This window comes from Ischnura elegans, chromosome 13 (assembly GCF_921293095.1).
Source record: "Ischnura elegans chromosome 13, ioIscEleg1.1, whole genome shotgun sequence".
Classification (NCBI taxonomy): Eukaryota; Metazoa; Arthropoda; class Insecta; order Odonata; family Coenagrionidae; genus Ischnura; species Ischnura elegans.
In genome coordinates this window covers 11,968,374-11,993,648 of record NC_060258.1, presented here as the reverse complement: position 1 = coordinate 11,993,648, position 25,275 = coordinate 11,968,374, and the positions used below count along the sequence as shown (strand labels likewise).

Genomic DNA, 25,275 nt, shown 5'->3' with positions numbered 1-25,275 from the left:
CACCTTAATGGATCCTGACCAGAGAACCAAGATATGAGAGTAATTGCCTGGGTACAGCAGTTCTCTTTCATTCATGGTATGGGCTGCATCGCACAGCAGTTTCTACAGAAACCACTCCTTGTAAAGGTAACGGAATGCGTAGAGAGAGTTAACGGCTACATATATTTTTTAATTCACGCCAAGAAAATTTTGAAAAGAAAATGAGTTATTCCGAGAAGAGTGATGTCATTTTCTTCCACATATTTCAATAGGAGGCTACTTGCACCAATCTACTCTTGGATGGGCCAGTTGGAGGGTTAATAAGTATTTTCCAAGAAAACATTAATGCACTAATGTGTCACAAAGTAAGCCTGTGAGGTGCACAGGACAGACTACCTTAATGTAACCTGACCATAGAACCAAGGTATGAGAGTAATTACCTGGGTAGAGCAGTTCTCTTTCCTGCAATGGTATGGAATGCTTCTCACAATATGTGTTTACGTAAAACATTCCTTATTTGTACATTAAATATACGAATTTTTAGGATATGCATTAATTAGTCTTAATAACGAAATTCATTTATAATGTTTGTATTCAAAGGCTGATAAGAGGTTATTAAAACTAGTAGCTGTAATTTTGGCTCACTACAAAGAACTGAGAGAACCATATTTCATTACATTACGAGGGCTTTTTATCATAAGAGTTAAATCGGATATTTTATCGAAATTCACCGCAAATATACACTTCGAATGTGGCTAACAGAGTATACCTTTAGATGTAAATCATTACAATATCACTCCTATAAATTTGCTAGTAAGTTTTAAAAATAACAATTACACATCCAATCTCCAAAATTTGTTCTAGGTGATGATGAACTCCATCAATTTGAATGCTAGATTTCCCTTTAAAATTTGGAACCGATCAGCAGAATCTATAGAATGTAATTCATGGCATTGATTTTCAATAAATGCAGCATTTACGTTTTTAGTTATTCTAACCTATAAAGAAATAATTGACCATGAGCACCTTCCTTGAGAGGGGCACTAAGAGCCGGAATGGGCCGAGGTAATCCCCACGCGGACAATAGGAAAGGGTCGGACCTCTCGCGCCGAGGGACCCTAATGACAGTTGGGACCCAAATGGCGTGCTTGACCACAAAACCGTGAAAACACGCTCTTCAGCCTTTTGCTTTGAAAAATTCAAGCCGCAAAAACACGGCCTTCATCCTTTAGCATTGGAAAATTCAAGCCTTGAAAACACGCCCTCCGTGGGGAAAAGGTTAATACAATAAAAAAACCTCTTCGAAAATCTGTGGGACTGTCCGCTGATATGATGAATCATAGTATATTTGCATCAAGCTTGGGGAATATATTTTTTCCTGCGATAATTTTTCACTAAAACTAGTAAAATGATATATATAATAACAGTTAAGCTTTAATTTAACAATTAAGTTCTTTTTATGGCAGTCCATGGACATAACTTTTTAGGAATATGGGTGAGTGACCCAGTTATTTGGAATCTCAATGGAATAGGAATGACTGCCTTTCACAGTCACGGACAACAAAATTTAATTCTATTTCTATACACCCATGTCTCGTATAGCGCAATTTCGATATAGCGCAAATTCGTTCCTCTGGGAAACATTGCAACGCAGTGTAGCCTAATCACAAACGCTCTCGTGATAAAACGTGAACTTGCGCTAAGAACACATGAAATTTCTATCATTTTATGCATATTAATATTATTGCTTCCCTTATATCTTCTTTGTTTATATATAAATGGAAATCATTTGCTGTGCAATGGCCAAAAGTATTACTCGTCATTGGATCCAGATAGCCCGGCCTACAAAAGTAATTTATCTTGTCTCCTTAACAGAATGATAATAAATAATTTAGATCGTTTATTAAGCGTGGGTTTAGTGGAAATGAGTTTTTTTCAGCAATAAGGCTTGAAACGTATTTTTGCCGTCATAGGTTATCGGGCGATTGACTTCCAGGTCTACGCTTAAGCCTTCAAGGTCATCGGATTTCACGGGGAGAAATGGAGCGGTGGCCGAGTTGCGCATGAATAACATCAACACATAAAAGGGTCCGCCATAGAGTCTCAAACACAATGGCTTCGTTCCTACCCGCAGACGCAGGCCTTCTGCGTCTCAGGAATACAGTTCAGCAGTGGAAGGTGATATAGGCAGAGCCATGCAGAGTAAAAACCAAGAGAATATGCCAAAAATAGGAATGGGTATAGAAAAATCAAGAAAAACTATAAACCTAGAAGAGGAATTGAAAGAGGTCACTTGCTTTGAAAATGGAGAACGTCAAAGCGATATTGCGCAGAAGTTTAAATGCACGATGCCTTATTCTGACTAAAGACGAAGTTAAAACATCAGTGACCTCAGCCGCACCATCTTCAACCAAGCGGCCTACACATACGGAAATTTCATGGTGAATCAGTACAAAAAGACGAGAGTGGTAATCGCTCCGAGACATTTAGTGAAAGCTCCGGTTGGTTCCAGAATTTAAACGGCAAGCAGGTATTTTCAGTGCGGCGATATCGGGTGAATCTGCAAGTGTTGATAGGGTAGTCACCGCAACATTTTCTGATGAACTCCAAGCTGTGATTGAAATTGGCTCCTTTCCCCCTCAACCAGTTTTTAGTGTTGACTAGACGATATTGTTTTGGAAAAGAATGCATTCTCGTTCATTCATTTTCAGGGAAGGAAAACCTGGGACAGGTTTCAAGGCATTTAAAGGCTGTTTCACGTAGCTGCTAATGACTCGGAGGACTTCAAATTAAAATGATTTATCATTCATAAACTCCGCTAGCTATGAAATGGCATTCAAAGTAGTATTTTACAGTCATTTCGATGAGCGACAAAAGGGCCTGAGTGACACAATAGTTGTTTTTAGACTAGTTTGAAAAATCGTCAACTGCCGGCAACGCATTACGATCCCCTGAGATAGCAGATGTTAGCCTACCCACACGACAGGAGGGAATTTCAAAAGCTCGTAAGAATTTTTTTTAAAGTGAATAAAAGTCTTTGAATGCAAGCATACTATCTTTAAAGATGTTTTAAACAATAAAAATTTATATAAATAATGTTTTCTAAGGCTTTTTAAGGGAATATAGATGTTTTAGAGGAAATTCAATGCCCAAGACTTATGCTACCAGGAACACATCCCTATCTTCCCAATGTTAAAACGCTCTCGTATAACGCAAATTCGTATAGCGCAAAGACCCCAAGGAACGCATCCCTTGCGGTATACAAGACATGGGTGTATTCTTTTTTATGATGATTTGTATAAAAACTTAACATCAGTACATAAGAATGGGTAATTTGGATGATTGTTTCCATTTTCACTGCATTGGTGAAGGGCATATCCATGAAAATGTCAAATTTTTCTCTTAAATTCAAATTTAGGGTGGAAATACTTTATCTTGATAAATAAACTGCTAAATGAAATCAGTGTTTGAAAAATTATTCAGAGGCTTGTTTTAAGTTTTCAAACTATACCCAATTTCACAAAGTTTTAAAAATGCTTGAAATCATTCCGCGTAGGAAGTTGATCTGGCATTAGTTCCGTCACATTCCGTCACTTTGACATTTTTAGAAGGTATTTCGTTAATTAATTTTGTTTTTGTTCATGAATATCACCATAAAAAATGTTTTTGATCATGTACATTCAGAAGTTTAGCAAATCTTCCTGTATTCTACAATTTTATCGAAACATTCTATTGCATAGTCTACTCCAAAGGTAATTCCATCACAAATGGAATTGCCCAGAAATCAACATGTCATAGACCTACTGTCACAAGGAATTGTAGCCTCCAAGGGAGTTAGGCAAATGACATTACTGTCCGCACTACATTATTTCATTGCTAAAACTGACTTCAAAAATTTATCAATTACTGTAGAAAATCTCACCTTTTACTGCATTTATCAAGATGATTGAATCTCCACATGACATTGGCTACATCCCTTTGCATGTGCAAAATAGATTCATGGTCACTCCTGTAAAATGTAAAGAAATCAAATCAATGCTGTAACCACTTTGCTAGCTACATCTTTTATGTTTAATATTACATATTACACACACACTCTGTGGCGTTCGGACGCTTTCCACTGGGTGAATGACGAATTTTCTGAGTTTTTAGTGTGATATTTTCGTGCACTTACTCGATCGATATATATCCACGTGAGCGTGAATACTTGCTGCATCATTAGAAACAACAACCAACTTTTCGAGCCTCATAGTTTGCTAAAAATCATTGTTTTTGTGTTGATGGACTTCGAAAGTGCAAAAATCATCACTAGAGAAAAACATTACTTTCCCCCGACTCATACGAGAGGCTATAGAAATCGCAAAAACATCCACTTTCAACAGGGAGGACAGCTATTTGCTCTCAAACACCTGGAAGAGACTCTTACCCAAACAGACCAATCAGAACGCACGTAGCCCAAACCAATGCCTATATAAGACGGGCAAAAACCTGCATCAGATACTTCCTACCTGAAGATGTTAGCTGCAACGTCGGTGAAACTGTCGTCTTGAAGATGAATCGAAGTGGAGGTCAACCCAAAAACCTTGCTACGCACATTGTTTTTGTGTTCGCCGTCAAGTCGGTTTGTTTTCTCGCGGCGATGAGGCCGCCAGCCGGGCGTGCTCTCGGCTGGTCGGCGGTGAAGCGGAAGGAGATTTAGGTGACGGCAAAGTTTTTACACCTACTTTCAACTCATCTACTACCATTGCTGCTGTACCTACGACCCCAACCATGGCTACATCAACCTGTACTTCACCAAAGAAGACTAGCAACGGATCACCGCTTCGCAAAATTGAACAACTCAACTTTCCAGACCACACCGAGGACACTTCGACGCACAGCACTCGCCTGCGACAAGAACACGGCATATTAGTATCCACAGTATGTACTCTGCTGCCCCCAGTTCATTCCCAAAATTTAATTACCGGTGCATCAATTACTGAGAATGAGACGAGAGTCAGTGCGAGTGATATTGTCTCGGGTTCCACATTACGCATGCCGCCGTTCATCTAGAACCGGTCGACAACCCTTCCACCCACAAAGTTACATCAGGTGTTCCACAAGGAAGTGTAATCGGCCCCCTGTAGTTCATTATATACATTAATGATCTCTGCTCCCGCATTAGCCGTAAAATATGTTTATTTGCTGACGACGCTGTCATCTATCGCAAAATTAGAGATCACTCTATGAAATTCTATCATCTGACTTAAACAACGTTCATTTGTGGAGCCAAGAAAGGAGACTCAAACTTAATCTGAGCAAATGCATCAGGGTACATTTCTTGCCGAATTTTTCCAACTCTTATCATGCTTATGCAGTGGATGGTATTATCATAAAGGCAACAGACGAAGAGAAGTACCTGGGAGTTACGATAACCTCGAACCTCACATGGGGAACACATATAAAGAATATTTGCGGTATAGCCCCGAAGAAATTAGGATTCGTCAAGCGTATTGTGGGAAGATTTTCGGATGAGAAAGTAAAAGAAAGGTGCTATAACACTCTCGTCCGACCGCACCTTGAAGATGCAGCGAACGTATGGGATCCCATGCAGAAAGACTTAATCCGCAAACTGAATAAAATACAAAGGAAGGGTGCGCGTTTCGTCAAAAACTGTTACGGGCTTACAGACAGTGTTACCCAGATGTGAAGCGAATTAGGTTGGGAGCCATTGGAGACTCGGAGGCTGCACGCTAGGCTTAGATTGCTTGAACAATTGAGAATGGATATCTTTAAGAGCGATACAGAGAACTTAATATTAGAGCCGCACTATATTTCCAGGTCCGATAGAACCAATATATTAAGAGAATTATTCAGCCGAATGGATAGATACGGGAATTTGTTTTCCCCCAAACCATTACCCAAAGAACTTAAATAAACGCTTGTCCCAACCTCGTTAGAGTAATTCATTTTTTTTATTTAGCTGTAAACGGCTGGTGTCCTAACACCCCCTGCCACACGCCTTTTAGGCGGCTTGCGGGGTATTACGTAGATGTAGATGAACCCATAGCTCAGCTGTTGACCTTGAAAGCCTCGCATGCGGCTTGCAGTAGTAGCGGCGTTCCATCGGACAAAATCAACCTCACACCACAGCCCAGCAACTCCACCGCCGCCTTGGCCGCCGCGACGGTAGGGGTACCGCCCCTCCACCCCCTCTCCACCTCTTCCCCTCACCCCGCTGCCGTGGGAGGGGCATCAATCCTCCCCATTCTTAAGAGGGAAGAGAGATAGGAAGAGGATGACAAACTTAAAAGCAAGAGAGACGTGGGATAACGGGGCAGAAGGATAGAGGCAAAGGAGAGGTCCCAGTAGACATGAGGTGGACGATAATATCATGAGGATCGTTTTATGGGAAAGGGGTTAGGGGGAGTGCGGAAGAATGAAAGAGGAAAGAAAGAAAGAAGGGGTCAGGGATCGTGAGTTTGGGAGGGCAACAGGAGGGGGCAGGAGGAGTATGGAGGCGAATTTTCATTGCTCCAGGCCAGCACCGTCGCCCTAATCCAACTCGCGTCCGTTTAACATTTCAAAAACACTTTTGAACATTATTTTTGGTTGCCCTCCGGTGTTCACCGAGTCACTGCTTAAGGCAATCACATGTTTGGCCAAAATATTGAACTGGCCGCAACGACCACCACTTCGGCATACAAACACAGGCCCACCCGTCTTGCATCAAACTCCACTCGTGAAAAGAAGACGATTGCAGGCAAAACTGTCATCATAACGACCTGGTTACACAGTACATTAACACGCACGATCTCAAGTGCGAGTTAATGTCTGTTTTGTGGACCGGAACGGAGCATTACATGCAGGGTTATTCCACTAATCGGGGCCATACGTATGGCCGGCCGTAAGTCTCGTATGGTCTGGCCCGAAATTACGGCCTAAGTCGATTCCACTCTCGAGGAGCCATATCGTATGGCCGGCCATAACGTCTTACCGCCCTTTCTCCTGGCGAGTATGAAAATTATAATTGGTACGCTAAGTTCGGTCCATTGATGGCGCCACCACTGTACCGGCAGTCGATGGAAACATCTAAAAAAGTGAAGAATGAAAACTCAGCGGCGAGAAGAAGCGGTATTTGTAAGTGTTGAAAGGCGAGAAACTGACTATATATAATTTTTGAAAATAGAAAATGGAGTTTACTCAGTACGTATATTGACACTAAATGATTAATTTGACCGTCTAATAAATATTATCTGTGTATACGGCGTTGTTTTATAAATTCGTTTCGTTTATTGTAATAATTCTTGGCACTAGTGTCAATTGAACATGACGAATGCGCTGGATACGAGCCAAAATGTATGTTGAATTTTTCAGGGAAATAAGGAAAAGAGCGACCCGTGTACGGGAAAACCAAATAAATGTGCTCATTAATTATATGGTGGATCACCGTGATTTCGCCTGTGGGCGTTTTCAGGGGCCTCAGGGTAAGGTGACAGCTGAGAGGCAATGGCAACAGCTGGCCGAAATTCTGGAAGATCATGGGCCGAAAAAAAGTGCCGAGCAGTGGAAAAAGGTTACGAATTAGTTATTATAACACTTTCTGTCTTATCTGAAACCTTAACTCTAGTAGATTATGAAGGTAACGCAGAATAGTAATATTTGAAAATCATCAATTGTGTTTCTAGGTGTGGAAGGATTTAAAAGGCAAAGCAAGAGCAAAAAATGCAAAAATAAATGCAGAGAGAGGGCGAACCGGAAATTTTGCAGTGAGTGATCAAAATGAATAGTTACCAATACTGATTTACGGATATAGTTAACTAAAGCAGAGTGAACTGTGAAAAAGGATTGTTAACTTTATAGTGAACATTTATGTAACATAACAGGTGGACCCACAGAAACTGACAGATGTCGATGAAAAGGTTCTGGGGATAATTGGAGTCTGCACTTCCATTCCCCTTTTTGATGGAAGTGCGCATAATGATGAGGTCTCTGTACGTATATGTGATGTAGCTTTTTTGTTAAACTGTTGTTGAGTAGACTTTCAATTCTGAATCTATCATTAATCACTACAGGAGGATGCAGACATGTCACAAAACATTGAAGAAATAGAAGAACCAATTATAGAGGTAAGACAAAATATTACTCAGTAAATTTCATACTGACAAAATGACTGTTTGTGCACTCAGCAAGTCTAGAGCAGCTTAAAGGCATTAATAATAAACAAATATAACCTCTGTTTAATATGCTGTACATTTGTAGGTTGTAGTTGGAGCGAGCAACAATGGAAATCTGGAGTTGATCTCAGCAGAACATGGTTTGTTATATTGTTTTATAAGTTGCATTATCTTCTTTGTGTTATTTATTTCATGGAAAAATTAAATGGTGCTGTTTTTATCAAACAATGTTTCTCTAACTCAGCAGGGGCAGTGACTGAACCTTTTATTCCTCCTCTGAGTAAGTTTTCACAGATATAATATATTTTAAAGATTGCTCTGACAAAGTAACATGCAAGTGGAGGATGTACACCATGAAATTCATTTCCTTGTTTACAGCTTACTATAACTTAAAATCTCAGTAATATAGGTATGTCTGTTTGGTATATATAGAAGGTAAGTATTTCAATGTGGTTTCACCTGCAGTTACATACAAAATAGCTGATATTTTACTTTAGTATTAAGTCATGAACTACGAGCCTTGAAATAAGCCCTCTGTACATTTACTGCCATTAAGTTCAGTGATTGAAGTGGATATACATAACTTAAGCCATTTCATGTGATCCTTAAAGAAAGACTTATCTCCTTGTTGTACGTTTGAAGTACATAGAATGATTTGAAATGGAAACAGAGATTTAAGTGCCATTTTTTAAATTTTGGATTTAAAAGGAAACAACCAGCCCAAAAAGGCATCTCTACACAGGGAGCTTGAGGTTGTAGCTGAGAAGATTGACTCTTATGAGCAGAGACACCTTCAACTCCTGGAGGTATTTTTTTGTATGGTTAATCTGTGAATATAAGACTAATTTTATACCTTGAACATAATTTGTCATCCTTGATCAATCATATTAATTTAGGATATCAAAGAAGGAGTTATCAGCTTACATTCCCAACATTCCCTGCTCGTGGAAGAGACAAAAAATATTTCAAATTCAATGAAAGAGCTAGCAGCCACCAATGAAAGAATAGCTGTGGCTCTTGAGATGCTCACCGGTTCATCGAGTGGTCAATGAGGTGATTTAAATAGCACTATAAAATCCCATCCATATAACAGATTTTTAAATTAGTGTGCTTTTTTATTTCACAGGCTTGAAGATATTATAAATATTGAAGTAGAAGATTTTTAATTTTATAAAGACTGAAGTGAGTCATCAAAATTTTTATTTTCTCTGTGTTTATGCAATTTTCCTGTGAATATGCGTTTGTATTTTTCATGCATACCAAAGAATGTTTCCATTAAAGATTGTAAGTTTTTGTTATTTTTAATAATTCTTTGATATCACTGCACCTATTATTTTTAAAGATAATTTCTTTGACAATTTCCAGATGAAAGATACAGTACATAGTCAATGTCTTTAAAAAAAAGATACAACGTGATCCTCTCTTTAATCAAACTTTATGTACAAATTCATTTTATTAATATTGAGAAGAGGAAATGAAATTACTGCTTGTATTCAACTATAAGTATAAAATTACAAAAAAATAACCAGTTTGTTTTATAAAAATGAATCCAGGGGAAAAGCATCCACCATGGCAGGCAAGCAAGGCTGTAACTTTTGGAATTTTCTAAGTGAAATATAAGTTTATAATTCTTCTTTGAATAGCTCTTGCTTGCACGAGGTTATCCCCTGGTATAGGGCCTTGTAGCACATCATTAATATGTGCCTCTTCCACATTTATTTCTGGGTCTGGTAATCTATGGGAAACAATTTGGCAGTGGGCCATGAAACAAAATTATACCAAATTTTACAGCAAAGCTCATCTTTTATACTGAATGGCATTGAATGAAGATTAGAGGTTATATAAATAACTCCAAAACAATAAGGTAATACTATAACTGCACCAACTGTGACTTTATACCCTAATGGCAGTATATATCTTTAGCATAAATTAATAATTTCCATCACTGCATTTAAGTTATCAGTAATAAAAACCTACTTGCCTATAATGCAACAAAATATTGTGCAGAACTGCACATGCAGTGATAATTGAGGTTGCTTGCTGAGGTTGGTAATGGAGAACTCTATCTCTTAGGAGACATCTCCAACGTGCTTTCATGACTCCAAACAAACGCTCAACGACATTCCTTGCCCGGCAATGGGCTTGGGTGTATTCGTAGTCAGGTGTACCAGGAAGTGCATTTGCCAATGGGGTTAGAAGCCATGGCTCCAGAGCATAACCTGCATCACCTTCATAGAAGAAGAAGTTATAAGAAATGGACATCATTGCTAAAGCTATATGATATTCACCCATGAAATTACCAAGAAGGAAGAACCGTCCAAGCCTATTTTCCTCAGCTAGTCTGAGCTGGGTTCTGGCACGAGACCAACGCCAAATGAATTGGTCATGCACTGTTCCTGGATACACACACACGTCCATTACTTTTAAAGAGTCATCGCAAATCTAAAAGGAAGAATTGGTACTTAGGTAAAAAATTGCATGAGTAACTGTAGGATTAAGAGTTAATAGGCTGCCCAAGAATAGTGGGTATGCAAGTGTAAGCAGTCTTATGATGTTTTTATAAAAATTTATCTCACCATTTGGACATTCAATGAATAAAACCCCTTATGATTTTTGTACCCTTCCTCTCCTTCCAATGGCGTTACTATTGCAACATGGGTGCAATCTATTGCCCCCAAAACCCCAGGAAATCCAGCCAATGCACGAAATCTAAAGATAAAATTGAAACTTTAACTTGATATATCAATTTAAATATCAAAGTCTTAAATGTAGGTCCTATATAAAATTATAACCTCAATTGGATATCGTTCTTTTCTTGATCATTTAACGGCATTTTCACCCAAACATTAAATAAACGATTGCAAATGGCCCTAGTGACGTTCTTCACACATCGGCAAACTGTTGGTTGACTAACAGCCAAAAAGAAGTCCTGCCCTACACCTCTTTGATATCCTCCTTCGGCCAAGAATCGTAACGCGACGAGAACCTTGAAATATGAAAAATTACGGCGCTGATATTAGAAGTTGCAGCTTTATGAAACAGATAAATAAGAAATTCGTAAGCAACTGTTGCAGAAAAACATGTTCGCTTCTCGAGAACTTTCATTTAAAAAGTATTTCTAAACGCCTTACCTGTAGAGTTACGTTAAGTCCATCCGCTCTCTTTTTTTTCAATTCACCTGATAAGGAGTTACTTAAATATGTTGCGACGTCTTTTGACGCCCGAAAATATTTGATAAAAATGTCATTACCATAATCAAACGGATTGCTTGCATCTCTTAACCTCCTCCTTTCCATATTAAAACGACGTCTTTCGTCAATATGCCTCGCCAATGCACGCTGAATACGCCTATGTTCACGCGCAAGATTCATGTTTTATAATCGTATCTTCTGTAACAAGAAACTCTTCGGAAATCACTTTTTAAACTCCCAAGGCTAGCGATGTTACGTGCTCAATCTTCATATGGCCTGCGATATGACCGCCTCCGAGGCAGGCCATAACATAAGGCGGTAGCTAAGGCCTCGAAGCCTTAGTTACCGCCCGACTTATGGCCTTTCGCTCATAGTAGAATCGCTCGAAGCCATACGTATGTCCCGAGGCCGTAGTTATGGTCGATTTCGACTTATGGCCCGGCCATACGATTAGTGGAATAACCCTGATGAACCAAATTAGAACAGGATCTTTTTTCTATACAAAGGCATACCCAGGAACATAACTGGGGGGAGGGGAGGGGGTTAAGAATCCTCAACGGGAGGGGCATCAACCCTCCAACCCCTCATCGCTTCTTCCCCTCTCACCCCATCCAGTTTTCCTCCCCTTGAAGCTCGCTCTACGACACGCCCACGAACCTATGCTTGCGCGATGCGGGACAAGGCTGGCGCTCCTACTGATTGGCGTGGGCCAATCGGGTGAACCTCCTTCAGCGGAGAGCAAGACAGTGTTTGCTTTCAAAACAAATAAGATCACGCCGGTCACTGCAGGCCATAATAAAGAATTTGGAATCATTCCACCGGCGTTGCCTGATATGCCTATACATATAGCTTATATTCATATGGTTTACTGTAGTTCATTGCAATAGTCCCTCAGAAAATCATTCCTCTTAATTAATATTTTATTTTCATATGGTAACCCACGTACCATACGCTCGTTTTACTTGAAATTGGAAATATTACTTACATCTAATCTAGTCAATTGAAAAGTAAAAGATCCGTGTGTAACAAGCGGCAGACAAAAAGTATAAGGCCTTCCATAGCGACCAAAACAAGGACGAAGGCCTTTTTCGGGGGGACAGAGCCCCCCCAACGAGCAAAGCGAGTGTTGCCTGTACAGCTAGATGCTCCATACATGTTCTCCAGTCGAGGTACTTTCCTAAGCCAAGGCCCAAGAAGTTGAATGTAAGGGATTGATGAATTGTCTTAGTGAAGAGTTCTCGGGATTGCCACCGTGTCCATATCTGCCGATGTTTCAATGTCCGACTCGGTCATCGTCCTTCAGGGCTGTGAATGTCGAGTGAGAATTTTGACTTGCTTATATACAGTCACTCTGGTGGTCAGGTGACTGCTTGGCTGGCATGATGGTTTTGCCTAGCATTTTGTATAGTCTTGAGCACACGTTTCCAAGTGCTGCTCAAAGCATATCCGGAATCTTTATTGATGGTATTCTTGGCCAGTCTAATTTCAATAGACTCTTTTATGAGTCGATCTCAAAAGCCATTGGATCGGCAGAGCATCTTGGTGTCGTCAAACTTCACAGTATTTTTGCATTCCGTCCAATGCTCTGCGATGGCTGACTTTTCGGGCTGTCCTAGGCGGAGGTGGGATGTAACCCTCATGGCACTTGGTTAACACCAGGTGTCTTCAATCCTACTGGATCTTTTGCTTTGACAAGCATGCCCCGGATCTTTTTTGGTGGTTTGTGGATGGCCTGTATGTTGAATCTCTTCAGAATTCTCGCTACTTTCCCCGACACTGAAGAGATGTATGGTAAACAGGCCTTCGCAGTTCGATCGTCTTTTTCTCCATCTTCCCTCCTTGAGTTGGTCTTCGATATGGACCTTTTTAGGGCCTTGGAAATTTGTCTCTCATCGTATCCATTCTGTTGGAAGGTGCCAGGCTATCTTTGTCCAAGAGAGATACGGCTCGATTAATCAGGCTTTACTGCCATTCTCTGCGAAGGATGGTGGTGACTACGTCCATGTAAGTAAAGGTCTGTGTGGGTGGGTTTTCGGTAAACGCTGTGACCAAGAGTTCCGTCCATTCTTCTGAAAAATAAAACGTCGAGAAACTGAAGTCTAATGTTTTCTTCTATTTCCATGGTGAACTTGATGCTGCTGTGTTGACAGTTCATGTGATCAAAGACTTCAGCCAGGCTGCGTCTCCCGTGGGGCCATACCACTAAAGTATCGTCCACGTATCAAAGAAAGAGCAAAAGTTTCAAAGGAGCCGAACTCGGGGCCTTTTCCTCAAAGTCCTCCATGAAAAAGTTGGCAACGGTAGGGGAAAGAGGCCTCATCAGATAGCTCGTAGAACTCTCCATGGTATTGAAAGTACCTGGAAGTCAGCACATGGCGGAACAGCTGCACCGTACCTCCATCAAACTTCTCAGCAAGTGGTCGCAGGGTATCGTCTAGAGGTACGCATGTAAAAAGAGACACCACGTCTAGGCTCACCAGCAAATCCGTCTCTTTAAGATTGATGCCAGCGAGTATTTTCACAAACTCAGTCGAGTTTTTGATGTGGTGCTCACAGTGATGGTGATAAATCTCTGGTGAGCTATTTTGCCAGGTTGTAACTTGGTGAGCCGATGGCGCTCATGACTGGTCATAGAAGAATTCCGTCCTTGTGAATTTCTGGTAAGCCATAGAGTCTTGGTGGAGCTGGCGCTGGTTGTCGAAGATTCCTCATCGTCTCCTCTGGTAAGCCCATCTTTCTGATAAAGGCGTTGGTCTTCCTCGTCACGGCATCCGTAAGATCTCGTTTCAGCTTGACGTAGGCCTGGTCATGTAGAATGTCCTGTATTTAAGTGTTGTAATCCTCGGTTTGTAAGAGGACAGTGGAATTCCCCTCATCAGCAGGCAAAATGGTGATACTTCTGTTTGCACGTAGGTCTCAGATGGCGTCACGTTCTTCCTTGATGAATTGTCTGTTTCTTTAAAGTTAGCTGTGACTAGTTACGGGTGGGTGTATTTGGCAATGTAATTGAACAAAGGTTTATGAATTGTAACTCAATGACAGATTGTTTTCAATGTACCACATGTATACAAATGATGATTTCAGTCTTTTCAGACCAACCTCATAGATTCGCCGGGAAAGCACCCAATCCTTCAGCCTCATAGATAAGAACTAACTCCGGCAACACCCAAGACGAGGAAATTTATGTAATTAACATGCGGAGGCAATTAATTATTTTTGTTTTGCAAATAAAGTTCTTACCTCGTTGTCCTCACGAAAACCAACAACTTCTGAACGATTTCGCGAACGTGTGCCAAGGGTTTTAGGTTTTCCTCTGGTCCCCTGGGGAAATGAGAAAATTAAATTACTTTGATTGCGTATCATAGCATAGAAGAGAGGCATAAAAATGAAAGAAAGAGATTAATTATGATCCATTTACGATCATCAGCCTAGATGCTCACCAATCCAAAAGACAAACCTCCTGACTAGTCGACAATTCATTCATCATGTAACATTTTAAAAAAAATTAATAGTCGATAAATACAACATCCCTATTACATATTTCAATTCTTTACAGAAGGTATTTTTTTGATGAATCCATAGAAAACAATAACCAGTTAACTCAATTTCAGAGGTCAAAAAGTCATAATATGGTCTTATTTCAAAAGACTCATCACCCAAAAGGTCGTTACATTGAGGACAGGAAAAATAATAGCTTAATTTTAATTAAAGCAGAAACTTGCAAACTCCAAATTTTTCATGAAAAATTACAACCATACTTCAAACACGCAGGCCCAAAGCCAATCAACAGCAGCAAATGGCATTCACCGAGTTCATTGTTAGTCACTGCACTTATCCCTTCCTGGGAATAAGAATTAATATTGTGATGCAGATGATCCAGTTCATTGTCAGTACCCAGATAGCACCAAGTAAGAGAATTATCCGTTTGTTATGGTTTTCTTACGGAAAAAATTAATAAGCAGTTTATCCTAAGCTAAGGGACTTATATAAGGTAAGGGTAAGATTCAAGGGAAGAATAGGAATAAGAAATACCGTCAAATATCCTCAGGCAATGTAAGTCGCTTCTGTTGAAGCGCCAAAGGTGACTGAACAATGTACTACACATGCTACACGGCTCATTCCGACATGAATTTAAAGCCTACCGGTGAAATTTGGTGAGTCTTTATGAGAGTTTAACAACAAATGACACATTTTCCTGTGAATAGAAAAAATTAACAACTGCAAGCGACCGTCTGGTGAAGACATAATGCATGATACAAGTACTTTATCCTTCCGGCAGAAAGAAAAAATTAATAGCATACGAGAGATCCGAACTTATTACCTATGTAACCCCAGCTCTGTACACTAACTAATTCCCCAGGGCTACTGATGAGTGCCAAGATCGTAGTTACCATTTTAAAATCCACTTATGTAGAAAAACTTTGCTGGCATGTGCATGAAAAACTGAAATTACCCAAGGTCCACACAATGTAACATTTATGAATATTAATTTATGGCCTGATAACGAGATGAATACAATATATATATTAGAAATTCCTTCCAGCATTTTTATATTATTCTACCTCACTATTCTTGTGAAATTACATATTTTTCTTACGACCGTCGTTTTGCAATCAGTTCATAAATGTGAATGATTTTCAAATTATGGCCATATGAGGCCATTTCTACTCATATCAAAGAAGTGCCAAGAATGGATTATTATACATAAATCCCTAAACGAATGCTCTAAATCGATGGAATAAAAACAACATCTACGGAAGTGCTGAAAGTTTGGCATCCATTTTGTCATTACTCTGGATATGTGTCGGCCTGGTCGTAAGAAACCCATAAAAACCTTACTTGATAAGCGCCTTCCATATTTCTTCATTTCACCTTATCTCAACAGCTTATAATGTGCTATCTGGGTACTTATAGCTTTCAATGCAAATGTGGATAACTTCACTTTAATGCCTCACAATGTGTGGAACTTCTCTGCTGTTTCACCAAATCGAGAAGATTAATTAAAAAATGTGTAACTCATGATGAACTAAGCTTTGAAGTGCTTCGGGAGCAACAACTTTTTTCATGAAAAGTATAAAGTCCAAATGCTAAAATTCAAAATAATATAACACTGTATTTCCTGATAAATATTCAGACTTCTGGTTTGGCATCACATGATTCATGCTAAAACAAAGCCACAAGAGTTCATTTAGTGTTCATGACACATAGAGCTGTACAATGTATCGAGGAGAAGTGCACACTCACCAATTGGTCATTATTGCTCTCTGGATTTGGGAGAGAACCACAAACAATATGGTACGCGCAAACATTCTGAAAACATAAAAGGAACACGAAACAAAATTAGTTAGATAACGATGTTCCATGAGATATTTGCATGGCAGGTTTTCGCCATTGCGCTGTGATGTCGATGACCATAACTTCACATTACAAGATGGTAACATTGTGTATACTTAAAACAAATATCACTAGAAGCTGAAGAAAATGGTAATAATAGAAGAAAAAAGAAGAAAATTTTAAAATAATTAAGGGGTTACCTTTTACTGCTTTGATTTTAAAAGGAATATATTTTTATTTTTTAAGGTTGGAGGGTTCATAATAGTACTTACCGAGATGTAATGAAATTTAGAGCAATTATTGTTTACATAATTTAGATAAAAAATCATTAACTCGTTCTTTTCTATATGGTATTCCAATATACGTTTTCTTGGAAAATCAATTTAACTTACACCACTACTTAGATTAGTTAACGTGACCAGGGTTTCAATGGGTAATCATCATCTCCAGATGCAAAAAATGATGTATTATCTTATAAGTGTTAACTACCTAACGGAGGAAGAGGATGGTTTTAAAAACAGACGTAAGAATAACGAAAAAGATGGGAAGATTTATTCATTTGTCAGATGGCTGTCCTCACTTTGAATAATTGTAAAAATTTCCAAATGCTCTCTAGATTCTATTTCATGATGGTCTTTGCAAAATTTTAAATCATCATTTAAAAATTGCTTCTATCGCAGGTGCTTGGTAAGTGTTAACCAAAATCAAATTTATCATCTCTGTTATATTTTAGGCACTTAAATGTTCTTTCTTCCTGACATCGAAGCTTCTTCCTGTCTGCCCCACATAGACACCATTGCAATCGGTGCATTTCAATGAATAAACTCAACATCTGTCTCATTGGTCAATCGAATCCTTACATTTTACAAGCAGTCCTCTCAGAATGGCACTCTGAAATTTTTCAAATGACTTAAGTTACTAAAATTGTTACTTTATCTACGTTAACACATTCCTAAACAGATTCATTCGCGGGTAAGAAATAATCAGAGGAGGCAAGAGTAATTGTATCATCGCGCACTTTCAGTTGTAATTCCTACACCTAGTGTTTACGATTCTCTCATAATAATCAGATACACTCGTATTTGAAATAAATTTGATGACCATAGAGAAATAAAAGTAATTTTGATTCGATACATAATCATAGTTTTTGACTTTCTAGTTATTCGTCCCACAAAATGTGGGAAATGACGTAATTAAAAGCACTGACGCTTTCGTTTCAGCGAGAGTGGAACCACTACTAGTACAAAGACCGGTTGGGAAGTTACCGCTAGACTGGAACATTGCAAGCGTTACACCCACATTTAAAAAGGGAAACAGATGTGACCAAGGCAACTCAAATGTCAAATTTCATTGACATCGATCATAGGCAAGATACTTGAGCAATATCATGACTTTCTTGGACAGACGTAACTTCCTACATGACTATCGCCATGAGCTGCTGATGCACCTAAGCAAGAGATAGGAGTGTTTCTATGTTCCAATAGTGAGAGATGAACATCATCTCGACTCTCATTATATTTTATTTGCATCATCTTACAGATTTGAACTCATCTTTCAGCTAGTCCATTTAATTTAGGGTAAAGAGGCGAATTAATTGTTTTTAACCGTATTCCCCAAACATTACAACTAGACAAGTTTTTCCAGCAAACTATACCAATCTTTTCGAAAGGAAATTCTGGTATTTACTGACCAATCCTAGACTCTTTTACATTTGCAGGTATAAACTTTCCAAAGACACTACACCACTCCACATATTGTGCTATGTCTCTGTTAATTTTAGGCCAGTATAACCCTTGTCTTGCCCTGGTGTTGGTTTTTTCGATTCCCATATAACCCTGATGAAGTAATTCAAGCATGTATTGTCTCAATTTTGTCTCCTGTCAAATTTCATTCACATCGATCATAGGCAAGATACTTGAGCATATCGTCGTCAGCAATATCATGACTTTCTTGGACAGACGTAACTTCCTCCATGACTGTCAGCACGGATTCCGAAAAAATAGATCCTGCGAAACACAGCTCGCGCTCTTTCATAACGATGTTCTAAAATCTGGTGAATCGCAAAGACAAGTTGACGAATTATTCCTGAATTCGAACATAGATGACGAAAAATTACATCTAGTATTTCAATTATAATGTAAATAGCCTAACTTACTCATCATTAGGACTCAGTTTATCCCAATGCGTTGCCAGAAATTTCACTTTCTCCTCAGGAATCCAATCCTTATCCACAGCAGTGCTGTAATAAACAAAGACAGTACATTGTATTCAACAGCAATACTTTCCTAGTGGAAGAACACTGAATTGCACCAGAATTTTCATAAAATCCCAAAGGCATAGTAATATCGCAAACAGCACAGTTTATTCCTATTTCAAGAAAATATCAGCAAGCAAATACCAATTACAAATAATTCTAATGTTTAGTAAAAGGTATGTATTTACATGCATAAAACCCTTCCAAAAATAACTAAAAAATTAAAATGAATATTATAATACCATTGAAAATACATGAAAATCAATGTCTAATTACAACAAAAAAACTAATAGAGCATGTTACACTTTAAAATTCATGTTTGCCAACTTATTTGAACAGTGTGCCTAGCCACTCAAAATATAAGGTTCAGATTTTTTATTGAAATCTGTTTCATATCCCTCTTCATTTTCACATTCACTGTAAAAATTACCAACTCTTGTTATCTGCAGGGCTATTCAGTAACTCTTTACGCGGTCGCGAAGACGAAAGATTCCGTTTACGTGGTTACGCCGCGTAAACATTCGAAGACGCGTAATTTGCTATTCAGTAGGCTCCACGAAAACGTTTTCGTGCCTTCCCCTCCGCGGAAGTGGGGGAAGTCGAAGATACCCGAAGTTTTCCTGCAATACGTCACTGCGAGCCAATCAGAGAAAATCGGCATGCAATTGTCCTAGACAAACAAAAATAGAGCGAGATTCGGCTGGTAAGTGCAAGGCTATTATGAATTATAACGTTGATCAGTGAATAACGTTGATTAATGAGAAGTATGTTGTACACTTTTAAATATAAGTGAGAGCTCAACGTGTATATTAATGTTGAAGGTGAGTACGTAGGAAATATGTATGCGATTAGACACCAAAGATTACAGTGAGTAATTGGGATAAAAAAACTTGTAAATGAGAGGAATTTCGCGTTATTATGCATTTGCTTATGCCAGAGACCTCTTTTAATGATAATGCAAGTATTTGAAATGAAGTAGTCAGTTTCGTCATATCGTTTCTCGCAGAATTGGCTAAATAGTTAGCTATAGGCAATGAAAATAGTCATGTAAACAGTGTAAACTCAGAAGTGTGGTAAAATGTTTTGAAAATTATTGTCAATCGCCAGCGATGTCCTAAGAATAGTGTGCTTAATTATTGGAAGACTGTAGATAAGAAAGGATAACTTAACGGGATAAGAGCTGGTAACAGGGTGCTAAGAAGACGGAAAATAAGGTGAAGAACTAAACCCCTCAAAATAGATAAAAATAAGAATCTATTTACACTGGACTGCCTATCATTACGTTGCAGCCCTGACTTCAATGTTCACAATTTGTATCCTTGCATTAACATTTAAGAGTTATGGTACTGATGAAATGCACCTCAACATTTTTCGCTAACGTATATAAGTACACCTAACTTTTTAGAATAGAATTGACATTAAGTTCATATTTTTATTGAATAAATCCAAATCTTATTTATTTTGAAGTAGTTTCAATGTAAAAGATACCTTGGGAATTTTTAACTTAAGTATAAAGTCAAGTGAAGGAGTTTCTACCTCATAATTTTGGATGTTTAAAAATCAATCACGCTATAATATCAAATAGGTAGCAAATTTGCAGCATCTAAAGTCATCAGCACACCTAAAAATATCACTTTTTACTACGGTTCCTAAGAAAAAGAAAGTACTCCCTGAATGGGTGGCAATTGATATAAACTTAGCTATAGTGATGACTGTTCTACTTTTACCCTGAAATACCTCACAATCAAGAAAGTTATAGACCCAAACAGTGATAATTGGTAAGGGAAAGTTCTACCTGGTAGAAGAAATTATATGTCTTATTCAAGGAACAGAAAAATGCATGAAAAAATAATGGATGAAATATGACCTATTGGTAATATTTCTTTTATCATTTTAGACGATTTTGATGAGGTTGGTGGTAACTACAGGGTATCCCTTCTACGAGGGATCCCATGATTAATTATAAGGCGGAAATCCGTAGTTTGACCACCAACAAAAGCAATGGTAGTCTATCAATTTGTAATTTACCAATGCATTAGGTAGCATGTTAATAATGGCTTGTCTTATAGTTCTGGCCTTGTTTAATATGCCTCTTCCATTAATTAGGGACTCTGCAAGAGCTGGCATCTCCATAATAATCAGCCTCGTCTGGGAAGGGAAAACCAGCCCCTACACACATATTATGAAGTACAACACAAGAATTGACTATCAATCCTGATTTTATTGGTGTACACTCCAGCACTCAATGTCTCAGCAATAATCTGAACCTAGAGTTAAGAAACCCCATGCACCTCTCAATAGACTTCATAACCCGCACATGGGTTTCAGTTTATTAAGTTTCAGGGGTACTTGTCCTGCCATATAGTATTCCAGTCTGGGGCCAGAGGTGGTGTGGGTAACCTAAGCCTCCTATCATTCATTACACCGTTTTTAATATATTCGGTGCTTAAGCATACAGATATGATAAAAAAATTATTCTTTCTTTTCAATGCAAGGAGCTTACTTTAAAAAAATTAAGGTCATTTCTTCCTACGTATTATTAATATCATATAATGTATGCTAAATTATGTACCAGATGATTATTTTCCCAAATTTATTCCAAACAACGAACATTGATATCCACTCTCCCAAGTACCTTTCATTTCCCCATGCATGACTGATTGATTCCATATATGAATCGACATAACTGATAATCTGGAAAAAATTATGCTTGCGAATTACTGTTAAATAAAATAGGAATGACTTAGAAATGATACTCTCTTACTTTATTTCCTTTGAGCTTACCTGTAATTATTTAGTAACTATAAAGAATAACGAAATTCAACCATAGTTCTGGAGGTGGTATCAGTTACCATCACATTTCAAATTGATTAAGAGCTTGTGCTCACAAGCATGTTATTAATATGCTTCTGAGTGGATTTACATAGCATATGGGATGAGAGTGGTTACAAGAGACTTGAGCTGTGGATGTAGAATGGGTTTCATGATATAGCGAATATGAATAATTTAATTAAAGGGGGTAGGGAGCTGTAAATTGGTAAAAGTTTGTAATATGAATAGAAGAGTGGCATTATCACCAAATTTTTTGGAATGCTACGATTCTGATCCCATACTAATGGAAACAATCTAGGTAAAGTTCATGAACATCTGGAGCAACATCTCCATTAATCGGTTACTTACACCATGCCATATTATAATACAGGAAATTTAACGAGAGGAACTGGATCCCTTATTGTGAATGCATAAATACCTATTATCTGTGTTAGGCCTATTTGTAGGAATACCTCAATTATCACCAATTAATTTGAAAAGGACTGGCATATAAGGTAATGATGATTTAAAAACACTCAAGTGAATAATTTTCAGAATCAACGTCTAATCCATGGCAAATTATTAAAATAAATTATAATGTTGGTTTGATTATCCTCCAACAGTATAAATTTGTTGGAAAATCCTATGTAAACAGCAATGGGCTCATCACAATTTGTTACAAAAATTCATGGGCAATTCACGCTTAATTTTATAATTCTCTACTCACAATCAGTTCATTTTCTATTGATGGGACTTATATATCTTTGGTCAATATGGGAGGAGAATTCTATGTTTCTGTAACCCCCTCAACTTCTCTGCTGACAGAGGGATGGCTAAGTCCCAAATTATTGTCACTACCAGTAACTGTCATGCCCATAAAAATGCAGTGCACAAAATATCTAGATTTAGGTAGGTATTCCATGTACAATTTTCACTAACTTATTATAGGGATAGTGGTTGATGTGGTTTAGTACTATACCTACAAATTCATTGGTACTACAAGAGCTCTTTGAGCTGGAATCATGTGGGGGATATAAAATATTTATTAGTCTCCAAGCTAAATCTTTATCCAATATTTTCCCTGAAATACCTCTTATGTTAATACAAAAGGGTCATATACATCCATTAGTTCCCTCACACAAGACTTGTCTCTTTCATCTCTCTCCTCCTCCTAAGTATTTCTAGGGCTCTCACACCATTAATTTTCAATCAGATTCCATCATTAAATAAATTAACGATACACATTCAAATGAAAATAGGTTAGCCTCACCTGACCTTATGAGAACATTAAAATTGTAATCTCAGAAACAATAAATGGTCTCAAAATGTTATATGGAACAAAACATATCTGTAGCACATTATGAAGTAATTGGCTGTCTTATTTCATTGGTTTACTATGAGTCATTTCACATAAAAGCATAAATCCCTCATCTAGGGTTCTCAGTGGCTAGAATGTGGGAGTCAATTCCTTTATACCATCATGATACTGCAGCAGGCACAAATGGGTATCTGTCTCTCAGACAATATCCTCTCACCACTATCCGCAATCAATACAAATAAGACTTGCCTCAATTCTTTAATAGGGACCATCACACTAATCGCCATTGAATAAATACTCTCGCTCTCCCTTCCATAATAATCATAGTCATGCCATGGAATCATAGGCATAATAGAAAGGAAACATCCTGTATGATAGATATCACAAAAACGACATATGTCCCCAATGTATATACTAACCATTTTGAACAAAACAAATCTCTTATGTCAAGAAATACTTACAGTCATCTTTTGTTGCAAGACAGATTACACTGAAAACAGTAGTATACTCAATAATGACTACTTGATAAAATAATTTAAGTTGTACCCACTATGCTATGTACATAAATAACATGCCTACAAACGTCTATCTGTCATACAAGCATCTACCTATCCACAGTTTAGACATGGTAACCTCTAGCCACAGCTGCTGCACATTTCATTTGCGAAAAGGAGCTAACATAAACACACAAAATCGATTCACCTATAAGTTATATCCTTTCAGTGTCAATATCTTGTATTTGATTAGTTAAAACAATAGCCATCACAACGTAGAAAAAAATATACATCCACTATACGGCAATAATTGTGAATATTTATACATCGCCAGCCTGAGTAAAAATATTGATCAGCAGAGGAGCTGTCTTTCCGCTAGTTATGTCCCTCCAACTTGATCATCCAAAAAATATTATACAACCGTATATACAGACTGTAGAGCGCAGTATTCATTCATGTTATTTTAGCATTGATGTTGAACATGAGCCCTTTCAAACCAGAAGAAATAAAATAATATTATGATCATACTACGAGTTGTTTACCTTCTCAGTGGATATTAAAAGTAGCATTTGTACTTTATCCTAAGTTCTTGAATCCCGCTACATACTCCTTTTGCATATACACTAGTATTCATAGAGTAACACTGCATTCCGAAGTGGGAAAGCACTGACTAAAACCACAAAGGTGACTCGCAGCAGCAAATTCATGAATGGAACACAGACGTTTCCTCTTAACCAGCAAATATCTTCCTACTTTTGTAACCGTCCCGGGGAAAAGTAGAACAAAGAATTTAAAATATCTACGCTCATACATCATCTACACTCAGAGTGAAACAGACGACGGGAAAATGTCTTGTAAACACGGCATAAAAACAAGATGCGACGACACATTTTCAACTCAAGTATTCACTTTGATAAACGGTTGAAAATAAATAGAGCACTATTGAGATGTGCAATTAAGCGGGCTATAACGATAAATATGAAAAATATTAAACATTTCCTCAATGACAGATAACAACACCTCCAACTCCAATAGGTATGTATTCCGAAAAGAGAATATGAGAAGCATATACAAGACAAGAATAATTTAAAATTCACGAAATTAACACTTAAATATGCAAAAATATTACTTGCACGAAATGAAATTACGTCCACAACTACAATGAACACCGCTGTTTACATGGCAAAGCAAATACATGACATATATTAACAGCATGTGGCCCCGTCGTCTACCGCGGTCTGCTGTTTACGCGGCGGAAACTGAGTTTTCGTTGACAACTCTCGTCGCGTAAACTGAAGCACGAAACTTACGCGGCGGAATGTTCGAAATGGCTTACAGAATAGCAACAATGTGATTTTCGCGATCCCGTCACGAAATCTTTCGTCTTCGCGACCGCGTAAACAGTTACTGAATAGCCCTGCAGGTCTGTATGCCTTTTCCAAGAAAAATATGTTATTGCACAAGTTGAAGCAAATATTTTCTAAAACCCACAACCTTTACAATGGCCGCTTTTACCCAATTTGGTGCATTTAACATGTGGAAATCCTTCAAAACACTACCTCACCCAAATTAATATTTATATTCCTCTTGCCATGGTTACTTTCTATCAGTTTATTTGTATACGTATCATCAACATATTTTGATAATAAAGATAACCTTCCCCTAGGCTCACGTTCAAAAATCTATTTTGCAAGAGTCCCATTAGTGGCACAGTGAGGAGTTTTATGGTATTAAAACA

General features: G+C 38.1%; 1 protein-coding gene and 1 long non-coding RNA gene across 3 annotated transcripts in view; one reads left to right on the top strand and one right to left on the bottom strand.

The window, feature by feature from the left end:
• LOC124170078 overlaps positions 1–25,275 on the bottom strand; it is a 119,280-nt gene that overhangs the window by 69,317 nt on the left and 24,688 nt on the right. Inside the window, exons 6-9 of the mRNA XM_046548773.1 lie at positions 18,816–18,899; positions 16,571–16,636; positions 14,567–14,647; positions 3,902–3,988 (exon numbers count right to left, since the gene is read on the bottom strand). Coding sequence (XP_046404729.1) covers positions 3,902–3,988; positions 14,567–14,647; positions 16,571–16,636; positions 18,816–18,899 — 318 coding nt within the window. The remainder of the gene's footprint in view (positions 1–3,901; positions 3,989–14,566; positions 14,648–16,570; positions 16,637–18,815; positions 18,900–25,275) is intronic.
• Positions 7,530–8,564, top strand: LOC124170080. 2 transcript variants are annotated; one of them, XR_006867297.1, is made up of 4 exons: positions 7,530–7,727; positions 7,845–7,952; positions 8,034–8,087; positions 8,221–8,564. It is a non-coding gene; the product is annotated as an uncharacterized LOC124170080 (long non-coding RNA). The 2 variants fall into 2 exon arrangements; XR_006867296.1 differs by having other exon boundaries at positions 8,034–8,564.